Consider the following 12,047-nt stretch of genomic DNA (forward strand, 5'->3'; position numbering starts at 1 on the left):
CGCCGCCTTCTCCTGCCGGCGCAGATGTGGGGATATCGCTCAGCTTTCTGCATTGCGGTGCAGATCTGTCAGCTTAGTCATGATAATGTATGCCTTTGATTTAAGAGCCATTGTCCCGCACGTCATGAAACTTCCCCAGTGAATCAGTGTCTCTTCTCCTCCTCCCCTCCGCGCACACATACACACACACACACACACACACACCACCTCACCGCTCGGCCTGCTTGATCTTTCCCCCCCTACGTGGCTTATGGTGTGTGTGCGTGCACGCGCACACAGACACACACACACACACTCATAATACTGTAACAAGCATCAAGTGCTTTGGCGCAAGCTGAAACGGCTCTATTTTTAATTCTAATGTCACACGCGGTGAACGTCACCTACGGCAGCCTTACCCAGACAGGAGGCTTCCCAAGGCAGGGGACTACTACTCCCAGCATCCCCAGACAGCATGGCCGCAATGTGCCAACAGGGATGATGGGGGTTGTAGTCCAAGACATCCAGAAGGTTCCAGGCTGACCCTGCAGCCTTCCATTTGAGTGTGAGCCTTTTGGACTAGGTCCCTTTTGGACTAGGACTCCGGTAGTCCTTTTGGTACTGAGCTGGAATGGATGTTTAATTCTACTGCTTTATTTTATTGGATCTATACACTGCCCTATCTATTTAAGCTGAGTGGGGCTGACCTTTCTCTTCCCCTCCCTTTGTCTCACTAACCACTGCGGTTTCGGTTGTACGCTCCTCCGGATTGGCGTTTTCTTTTGTTCTGCTTCCGTTATGGCCTGAAGTGCCGTGATGGAATCCTATCTAGCTCGGTTCTCCCAAGTGTGAATCCGTATAGCCAAAGCGGCAGCATCAAAGCACAGCAAAGCAAAACCCACTGGGGGGGGATCCACCCCTCAAAACAGCTGAATGAGGAGGCTCAGTGAGTACGGACTCACTGAGGTGGGGCGGGTGGGAGCTGAGCTATGGAAAAAGCAGAGGAAGGCGGAATGGAGTGTCCTGGAAATGGGCACGGCAGGCTGGAACCATGGACAGGAGCGCTCCACCATTTTCTATACTGCCCCATAGATGAAGCTGTCTGGGCAGTTTACAACAATTGATAAAAAAAATCATCCTGAATAATAAAAAGAATAGTATAAAATATTTAACGTAGATGTAAACCGCTAAAAACAAATGAACAATCCCCCGCTGATAAATGATACAGTTCTTAAATCGAACGGCACCCATCTACAGTTTGCTTTCTTTTAAGCATCCCTGTTCGTCTCCACCCATTAAATACAGCAGAAGAGTCAGAAAAATCAGTGTAAGGGGGAACGTCGCTCAGCGGAGCGCATGTCTGCACGCAGAAAGTCCCTGGTTCAAGCTGTGGCATGTCAAGCGGGTCGCAGGAATCAGGGCTGGACGTAAGAATCCGTAGAGCTGCCTCCGCTCGATGGAGGCCGTCCTGGGGCCGGATGGACCGTCGGCCACACTCCGTATAAGATACGTTCGTACAACTTGCCCCGCTACAGAAAAAGCTCAGGTTTTGTTGGAACCTCGGAAGAGGCTGCATTCCAGAGCACCCACCATCCCTGTTTCGCTACGTAGCCTTGCCACATCCGCGTTCAAAAAGACGTGCTCAGTTGATCCAAATGATGGGTGCCTGTTCAGTGGACAGCCGACTTCAATGCAAGAAACCTGGGATCAAATCCCGCGGCCTTCATGTCATTTATCATATTTCTATATCGCCCCATGGTTAAAGCTCTGTAGCTGGTTCACAAAAGTTAAAAACCATTAAAATGCATGATATAAAACATAAAACCGTTCACTTAAGGACGTAAAAGGGTAGCAACATATATCTAAAACCAGGTTAAACCTTCAGACAAAGACACTGGTGAGAGACAGTGTGGTGTAGTGGCTAGAGTGTTGGACTGGGAGACGGGAGATCCGGGTTCTAGTTCCCACTCGACCATGGAAGATCAGTGGGTGACTTTGGGCCAGTCACAGACTGTCAGCCCAGCCTACCTCACAGGGTTGTTGTGAGGATAACATGGAGAGGAGGAGGAGGAGGATTATGTACGCTGCCTTGGGTTCCTTGGAGGAAAAAAGGTAGGATATAAATGCAACAACAATAATCCAAGATCTGATCACAAAGAGGCAGCTGGACACCCATCTGTCAGGGAGGCTTTCGGGTAGATTCCTGCATTGAGCAGGGGGTTGGACTCGATGGCCTTGTGGGCCCCTTCCAACTCTGCGATTCTATGATTCCAAGACTCATTATGTGCTGCCAAATGCCTGGGAGAAGAGGGCAGTTTTAACTTGATGCTGAAAAAATGACAATGTTGGCACCAGGCGGGCCTCGGCAGGGAGATCATTCCATAAATGGGGGGCACCACCGATGAGACCCTCTGCCTTGTTGCCAACCCCTCCCCGCCCCTAGCCTCCCTTGGAGGAGGCTCAGGTTGGAAGGACTTGGATGCAGGCTATAGTGATGAACCGATTCATGCTGGGAGAGATGTTCTATCAGGTACTGTGGTCCCAAGTCCTGTAAGGCTTTATAGGTCAAAACCAGTACCAAAATACTAGAGCCCAGTGGGGTCATCTCATGAAGCTGATGGGTGGGAGATTCAGGACAGATAGGAGGAAGTCCTTCTTCACACAGCGCAGAGTTAAACTATGGAACTCACTACCACAAGATGTGGTGATGGCTGCCAATTTGGATGACCTTTAAAAGAGGGTTGGATAAATCCCCGGAGGCAAAGGCTGTCCATGGCTACTAGCCCTGATGGTTGTGTGCTGTCTCCAGTATCCGAGTCAGTAAGCCGGTGTGCACCAGTTGCTGGGGAACATGGGCAGGAGGGTGCTGTTGCACCATGTCCTGCTTGTTCATCCCCGGCCGATGGCTGGTTGGCCACTGTGTGAACAGAGTTTTGGACTAGATGGACCCTTGGTCTGATCCAGCACAGCTTTTATTATATTCTTGAATTGGGCTTGGAAACGGGCCAAAATCGGTGTTGTATAATCAAACTGTCTTGTCCCTGTTATGAATCTAGCTGATGGTCCTGGTAAAGTTCACAACGACTTCCCAAACAATAATAACCACGTGCCTATTTTGCTGCCTGTGTGTATAAGCCCTCTGAGACGGGAAGCAGCGCTTTCCCCCCCCTCTTCCCTCCTCATCGCCTTTTTATCGATTGTGTATGTAAGTCAGTCTGCAATGCTCTTTGGCTGAGGAGTTAAATAAATAAGTTATTATTTATTATTATTTATTTGAAGATGATATATATTACATATGCTATTTTGCTGTGCAGATATCCATATAGGATGTATGTACATTTGAGCAGCCTTTGACCTCATCTCCCCATCTTCAAAGAGAGCAGAGCAGTGATCTACTTCACAGGATTTCATTTATTTGTTTTAATTCTATTTCTACCCTGTCTGTTTTCAAGGCCTACACCAAGAAAAGTTTTAGGAAACTGGCAGGGAATTCCCTTTTGAATTCCCCACTCACAAATAAATGCTGTAGAAACTAAACTTCCACCTCACACCTTTTTCAAAGTCTGGCTGTTATTTATTGATTTATTTTCTACGCTGCCTTTTCTGCGTCAGGCCCTGCAATTAAAGCAATGAAATGTGCACGCACAACGTCTTAATAATAGAATCATAGAATAGCAGAGTTGGAAGGAGACTACAAGGCCATCGAGTCCAACCCCCTGCCCAAAGCAGGAATCCACCCTAAAGCATCCCTGACAGATGGTTGTCCAGCTGCCTCTTGAAGGCCTCTAGTGTGGGAGAGCCCACAACCTCACCAGGCAACTGATTCTATTGTCATACTGCTCTAACAGTCAGGAAGTTTTTCCTGATGTCCAGCTGGAATCTGGCTTCCTTTAACTTGAGCCCGTTATTCCGTGTCCTGCCCTCTGGGAGGATCGAGAAGAGATCCTGTCCCTCTTCTGTGTGACAACCTTTCAAGTCTTTGAAGAGTGCTCTCATGTCTCCCCTCAATCTTCTCTTCTCCAGGCTAAACATGCCCAGTTCTTTCAGTCTTTCTTCATAGGGCTTTGTTTCCAGAACGTCAAAAACAGCAAGGAAAGAACGGGAGTCCAAACAGGCACGGGACCGCGATGGATTCCCTGAGGAAGGAAGTTCCCCAGTGGTAGAGGAGCCCGTGAGAAACGAGATCGCCGGACCATGCCTGTTTGCATTCTCTTCCCCTCCTTATCGCTTTACTATGATTTTAATAGAATGTAAGCCTCTGCGGCAGGGTCTTGCTATTTACTGTTTTACGCTGTACAGCGCCATGTACATAGATGGTGCTATATAAATTATTAATAATAATAATAATAATAATAATAACTATAGATCTTGCTGTCACGTGCAAACATTTAACAAAGTGGCAGAGGGTTTTTTAAAGCGAATTTTCCAACTGCACAAATGCCCTGTCAAACAACCACCCCTGCCCAAACACAGGGCCATACGGATGCCCAGGAAGGTCGACAGACCAAGAGAAGTAGAGGCAGCTGGACAACTATCTGTCAGGGATGCTTTAGGGTGGATTCCTGCATTGAGCAGGGGGTTGGACTTGATGACCTTATAGACCCCTTCCAACTCTACTATTCTATGATTCTATGATTCTAAGTACACCCCTGGTTGCCACCTACAGCCCCCAATTGAAACCACTGCAACGGATCGTCAGTGAACTCCAACCCGTCTTCAGCACAGACACTTCTCTCCCGCTAGCCTTGGGAGGCAGAGCAGGCCTGGCCTCCAGACCACCGCCCAACCTGAAGCGGATGCTAACCAGCAACAGGACACAGGACAGAGAAAACAGACAGAGGGACCAGACCATGCAATAGACCCTAGTGCCAACTCTGCCCCCACATCTATTCAAGCAACACCGTCACAGGACCCAATGACACCAGTCACACCATCAAGGGCTCTTTCACCTGCACCCTGATATAATTTGTGTTACAAGCCATCACTGACTTGGTCTGTTGTTAAGCTCTTAATGCACACAGACACATAACACGTGTCTTATTTTTTTCACCACTTTTTTCAGCTGCGCATTATCAGATTTCCATCTGCGCATTCTTTTCCCCAACTGCACACTGAAAAAGAAACCTTGTGGCAGGGCGACGGCTTTGTGAAGTCAAGCTTTCCGGGGTGTGTTTGGAATTAACCTGCATCCGCACACATGCACGCGGCTTCTTTAGACCTGGTGGGAAATATTAACTTCCTCCCTTAGCTCCAGGGTTGAGTCAGGAGCCAGATGGACAGGAAGAGAGGGCATTGGTATTTCCAGGGCCCTCACCTGGTGAAAGAAATCTTAGTTGATTTAGGGCGTGTTTACCCAGAAAAAAGACCTACGACGCCCAGCATTCAGCTGGGGAACGCTTGGATTTATAGGCGTTTTCTCTGTCTAAACATGCATAGGATTGTAGGACGTCTTTCTGTCTAAACATGCATAGGGTGGTAGGACGTCTTTCTGTCTAAACATGCATAGGGTGGTAGGACGTCTTTCTGCCTAAACATGCATGCGATTGTAGGACGTCTTTCTGTCTAAACATGCATGGGATTGTGCTCTTAGAGAGAGCAAATCTGCATAAATTCGATGATGATTAATGCAGTTGTTCTGAAGGGGGAAGAAGCACCCTTTCTTTGTTTTTAGATAACGCGTCCACACGTTGCAGATGGCCTTATCTGAGAAGAAGCATTCCCTTTGGGGAGAGAGGAAGAGGAGGAGGAGGAAGAGGAGGAATACCTCTTCTGAGATACCACCAAAACTTGTATAAAAATAACAACCTTACTACCTCCTCAGTGGGAGACACATTTTTAATTGATCAAAGGCTTCAACCTCAATAAATCCAGTAATAACTGCAGTCCCGAATGTTATTTAAACCATACTTAAATCAGTTTTCACGACACGCAATGATGACGTGACACCATCCGGTTCAGCCTTCCCCAACCTCATGCCTTCCGGGTACGTTGGACTACAAGTTCCATCATCCCCAGCCAGGCCTGTCGGCAAATTCCACCATCCCAGGTGCACGAAACCCTCTTTCCAAATTGCAACGAAACGACCCCGGTTTTATAGTAGAGCTAAAAAGTACAGGAAAAGAAAATCTAACAGATGCCATCCGGTATAACAGAAAGGCTGGAGAGAGAGAGAGGAGAGAGAAAAAGGGACACAGGTGTTATTGATTATTATTAATAGCATCATTGCTATTATTATAAAGTGCCTAGATTTAATATACACCAAGAGCAGCAACTGATAATGTGGAGGTTTGGGGCTTTTTTAAAAAAAAAAACATTTATTTATAGAAACTGTCTTTAAGGGTTTCTGTCGTGAGATAAAGAAGACGCCGTTGGGCTGGGCCTGCTATTAATAATATACAGATAAAGCGAATGACGGGTGTGACCAGCGACTAATAATAGCCTGTGCAGAGCATCCGCCTGTCTGACTCCCGTAGCAATTTTTTGCTCTTCCTTTAATGCTCACTCCATCTAGAGGTGAGTCTGGGGAATAATGCGTGTTGAGGACAGACGGGGAGGTGGGCGAGATAGAATCGCAGAGTAGCGTCTTCGGAATTTGTTTGTTTATTTATTTATTGCATTTCTATACCGCCCAATAGCCGAAGCTCTCTGGGCCGTTCGGGCGTGATGAACGCTCAAAAGTATTTCCCAGGCCAAAAAAACACGACCACTTATACATAGCTGTGTCGCTTTTGCCTGCCCACACCGTTACGCTGATGCTTAAATCCGAGTGCAATAAATAAATAAATAAATAAATAAATAAATAAATGCACTTAGCATCTCAGGAAATGCTCTCTCCTTCTCCTTATGTGTGATAGAGATTCGCTTGGAGATAGGGCCCACGTCTCTCGTTTCGTTCCCGGGCAGCGTTTCTGATCCAGCCAGACTTGAATAGCCACTGGCTGCTGGTTTTGGGCGTGCGCGTGTGGCCGGTTCGTTCTGGCCGGCGCAGAATTGAACGGCCGAGTGAGTCATTCCATTTCCTGGCGGACGTGTTCATAATGTCCTATCAGGCGCTATCCTGCTCTGTCTATCTTTCTCCCCTCCTCCTCCTCCTCCTCCTCCTCCTCCTCCAGCACTGGCTCCGTCTATTTTCGCAGGCAGCCGGAGCAATTAATCACGATAATGTCATCTGGAAATTCGGTCTCTTCAACTCGGAGAGCGCAGGGCCTTTTATATTAAAACATGGGTGGCGTATTTGTAATACCTGACGAATGTATTCTGTTCCAAAGGCACCGAGGCTGTGTGACCAGGAAAAGACAGACACCCCCACACACACACATCCCATCCCACCTTTGTGAGGATTATCCTTTGATCTACACATAAGAACATAAGAAGAGCCCTGATGTTGCATCAGACCAAGAGTCCATCTAGTCCAGACCTCTGTTCACACAGTGGCCAACCAGCCATCGGCCAGGGATGAACAAGCAGGACATGGTGCAACAGCACCCTCCCACCCATATTCCCCAGCAACTGGTGCACACAGACTTACTGCCTCGAATACTGGAGACAGTTGAACACTTTCAAGGTGTTCCTTCAAAAAATCCTTGGTGGGCGATGCCACAGGTGGGAGTTGTAATCCAGGGGTGTGCAGAAGGCAGATCTCCAGTAGATCTCCATAAATCCCTGCCAGCGTAGCCAATGGCTACGAATGCTGGGAGTTGAAGGCCCAAACATCTGGAGATCCTCCTTCTGCCCACCCTTGGTGTCATCAGCATGGAGGGGAATTGTCTCATACCAGTGGTGGGGAACCCCTTCAGCCCACAGGCCGAATTCAGTTTGTGAGAAGCTCTCGGGGGCCACGTTCTAGGATGGATGGGGCTGAAGGCAAAAAGGGGCATGGCCAAAATTAAAAAACAAACCAACAGCCAAACATATTTTAGATTATTATTATTTTATTTATTTATTTTATTTATTTATTACATTTCTATACTGCCCAATAGCTGGAGCTCTCTGGGCAGTTCACAAAAATTAAAAACATTCAAAGTATAAAACAACAGTATAAAACCATAATATAAAATACAATATAAAAGCTCAACCAGATAAAAACAGCAGCAATGCAAAATGACAAATTTAAAACACCAAGTTAAACTTTATTTATAGACTGTTAAAATGCTGGGAGAATAAAAAGGTCTGCACCTGGCGTCTAAAAGCATATAATGTAGGTGCCAAGCGAACCTCCTTAGGGAGCTCATTCCACAGCCGGAGTGCCACAGCAGAGAAGGCCCTCCTCCTGGTAGCCACCTGCCTCACTTCCTTTGGCAGGGGCTTGCGGAGAAGGACCCCTGAGGATGACCTTAGGGTCCGGGCAGGTACATATGGGAGGAGGTGTTCCTTCAGATAGCCTGGCCCCAAGCTGTTTAGGGCTTTAAATGTTAATACCAGCACTTTGAATCGGGCCCAGACCTGGACTGGCAGCCAATGAAGCTGGAAAAGGACTGGCGTGATGTGGTCTCGTCGGCCAGTCCCTGTTAGTAACCGTGCTGCCCTGTTTTGTACCAGCTGAAGCTTCCGGACCGTTTTCAAAGGCAGCCCCACGTATAACGCATTGCAGTAATCCAAACGAGAGGTTATCAGAGCATGGATCACTGTAGCTAGGCTACCTCTGTCCAGATAAGGGCGTAGTTGGTAAATCAGCCTGAGCTGATAAAAGGTTCTCTTTGCCACTGAGTTCACCTGAGTCTACCTAGATGGATACACTTCCTGCTAGCAACTCATCCATGGGAGAGGCATTTCAAACTTTTAGAAAGGGGAGAATTGTACAGATGCCATTAAACCATCGACTGATTTGTGGCTGAGAGGAAAAGGTGGGGCCAGGAGAAAAGGACGTGGGTCATGTGGTCAACTCCACATTGGCTGGATTTCAACCCAGAAGGGGTGGATTTAACCCCTGGGTCTGAGGTTACTGTGCCACGACACAGGCTCTTTACCACAGGCCTGTCCACGGACACTCCTTGCTCAAGCTAAGCGCCACCACTTTATGAGCCTGAGGCGAGGGACAAACACCCCCTTTCTACAAACTGTGTGGAGAAAGGGGTTGAAAAAGGAAAGGAACTTCTCATTCAAGCACTTGAGTCATTGCTGACTCCTAGAGGGACGCCTGCTTTCGCTGACGTTTCCTTGGCAAACTTTTGTAGCAGGGTGGTTTGCCATTGCCTTCCCCAGTCATGGTTCCCTTTCCCCCAGTTAGCTGGGTACTCATTTTACCAACCTCGGAAGGATGGAAGGTTGCATCAACCTGAGCCGGCTGCCTGAGAACCAGCTTCTGCTGGGATCGAACTCAGGCCGTGGGGAGAGTTTCGGCTGCAGTAACTGCCGCTTACCACTCCGCGCCACACGAGGCTCGTTGGAGAAAGGGGTTAAACAGGAATAATTTCAGAAATAAAATAATGCGCTGTGAATGACATGTGCTGATGGTGAATTAATGTCAGAACGGGGTGTTATATGTATATAACTGCAGATGATAAATGCCAAGGAGACACGTGGGATTTTTGTGGTAGTAAAACCAACTGCACAAAAATTTATTTCAATGTTCACACACTTTGTTTCATAATAAAACTTTTCAGACCCTGGTTAAAACCTCTCATCCAATCCTTCCTCTCTTCTCACACCTTCACTCTTGCACTTTCTTTATTCTCAGGATTGTTTAATAGACTCCAACTGACTATCTGCACACTACACTCAAAAGACAACCCTCTTTACCCTGATCCTCTAATTCTCCCCTCGAACCAAAGTACTTTAAGAACACCCCCCTCTTATCACCTCAGTCATTCCCTTATATATCCTCCTCCCCCTCCTAAGATATTCAATCTCCCCCACTCAGGTCAACATTCTAAACACAGTAGACTTACAAATCTTAGACATACATATGGGAACTGACTTGTGGGGTGTAACACCCTTGCCTTATATCTAATCAAACCCTTGGTCCATCTATCCCAGTGTCTCCTACTCTGACTGACTGGGGCTCTCTAGGGTTATGGGCAGATGATGGAAGAGGTCTGCTACCAGATTTATTTCAAACTGGGGTTAGCGGGGGATTGAACCAGGGGGCCTTTTGCACGCAAGGCGTGTGCTCTGCCACTGAGCCAAGGAAGGGTGTGTGTGTCAATTGTAGTTTTACAGGGAGCGCATGCCGCAGTTTGGGAGCAACGCAGGAAGAATTTGCAGATGACACAGAATTGGGTGGGATAGCTAATACCCAGGAAGACAGAAACAAACTTCAAAGTGATCTTGATAGGCTGGAGCGCTGGGCTGAAAACAACAGAATGAAATTTAATGGGGATAAATGCCAAGTTCTACATTTAGGAAATAGAAACCAAATGCACAGTTACAAGATGGGGGATACATGACTCAGCAATACTACAAATGAGAAGGATCTTGGAATTGTTGTAGATCACCAGCTGAATATGAGCCAACAGTGCGATATGGCTGCAAGAAAGGCAAATGCTATTTGGGGCTGCATTAATAGAAGTATAGCTTCCAAATCACGGGAGGTACTGGTTCCTCTCTATTCGGCCCTGGTTAGGCCTCATCTAGAGTATTGCGTCCAGTTCTGGGCTCCACAATTCAAGAAGGACGCAGACAAGCTGGAGCGTATTCAGAGGAGGGCAACCAGGATGATCAGGGATCTGTAAACAAAGCCCTATGAAGAGAGACTGAAAGAATTGGGCATGTTGAGCCTGGAGAAGGGAAGATTGAGGGGAGACATGAGAGCACTCTTCAAATACTTGAAAGGTTGTCACACAGAGGAGGGCCAGGATCTCTTCTCAATCCTCCCAGAGTGCAGGATACGGAATAACGGGCTCAAGTTACAGGAAGCCAGATTCCAGCTGGACATCAGGAAAAACTTCCTGTTTGTTAGAGCAGTACGACAATGGAATCAGTTGCCTGGTGAGGTTGTGGGCTCTCCCACACTAGAGGCCTTCAAGAGGCAGCTGGACAACCACCTGTCAGGGATGCTTTAGGGTGGATTCCTGCATTGAGCAGGGGGTTGGACTCGATGGCCTTGTAGGCCCCTTCCAACTCTGCCATTCTATGATTCTAAGAAGCCCTTCCATGTGGCTCCAACAAACAGGCCTCCTCAAAATGGCGTCCTGGGGACGGAAGGCGTTTACCTCTCCTGGCTGCCTTTGGGGTCATTCCAGTGCTCTGGGCCTATGCAGCCCACTCAGTGAAGGCGGGAGAATCCGCTCCGGGTTTTAGACAGAACCTGTCAGAACTCTAAAGGAGCTCTCCAAGGTGCAAAGCTCCTTTAGAGTTCTGACTGAAACCCGGAGCGGCTTCTCCCCACTGGCCTCGGAGCCACCAGCCTCCACTGCAAATGCTGCTGTTGTTGAACCCGGGCTCTGTTTTTTCATCGGGTCTGTTGCCAGGCGCATTGTCAAGTTCGAAACTTGCCGGGCGGCATTTGTTTCGATAAATAAAAGTCGATATTTTGGGGGAGCTGTCAGCTTTAGCTTTTTCTGCCCAGGGGGGCTGCTCATGTTCACCTAAAACAGCCTTCCTCAACCTGGGGCACTCCAGAAGTGTTGGACTACAACTCCCAGAATGCCCCAGCCAGCTGGCTGGGGCATTCTGGGAGTTGTAGTCCAACACTTCTGGAGTGCGGCTGGGGCATTCTGGGAGTTGTAGTCCAACACTTCTGGAGCGCGGCTGGGGCAATCTGGGAGTTGTAGTCCAACACTTCTGGAGCGCCCCAGGTTGAGGAAGGCTGACCTAAAAGGCCGAGCTAGGGCTGGGGAGAGAAATGCCCCCTGCCTCTTTTTCCCATCTCTCTCTCTCTCTCTCTCTCTCTCTCTCTCTCTCTCTCTCTCTTCTCTCCAGGTATCAGTCAGAGTCGGATCTCCCACTGGCTGTTGCAACAGGGATCGGACCTGAGCGAGCAAAAGAAACGGGCCTTTTACCGATGGTACCAGCTTGAGAAAACAAATCCCGGTAAACAAAACCCAGCCGAGACCCTCCGGCCGTTCCCTCCGAATCAAACCTTTTGCCCGGCGGCTGTGAGTGTTGTTGGCTTTGCCGCGCTTCTGTCG

At 48.1% G+C, this 12,047-nt stretch overlaps 1 protein-coding gene across 10 annotated transcripts in view; it reads left to right on the plus strand.

The window, feature by feature from the left end:
- The window catches only part of HMBOX1 (homeobox containing 1), a 146,833-nt gene that overhangs the window by 94,781 nt on the left and 40,005 nt on the right, over positions 1-12,047 (plus strand). For all 10 annotated transcript variants that reach the window (XM_063123752.1, XM_063123753.1, XM_063123754.1 and 7 more), the window contains exon 5: positions 11,839-11,949. In XM_063123752.1, coding sequence (XP_062979822.1) covers positions 11,839-11,949 — 111 coding nt within the window. The remainder of the gene's footprint in view (positions 1-11,838; positions 11,950-12,047) is intronic.

The sequence above is a fragment of the Elgaria multicarinata genome, chromosome 4, assembly GCF_023053635.1.
Source record: "Elgaria multicarinata webbii isolate HBS135686 ecotype San Diego chromosome 4, rElgMul1.1.pri, whole genome shotgun sequence".
Lineage (NCBI taxonomy): Eukaryota > Metazoa > Chordata > Lepidosauria > Squamata > Anguidae > Elgaria > Elgaria multicarinata.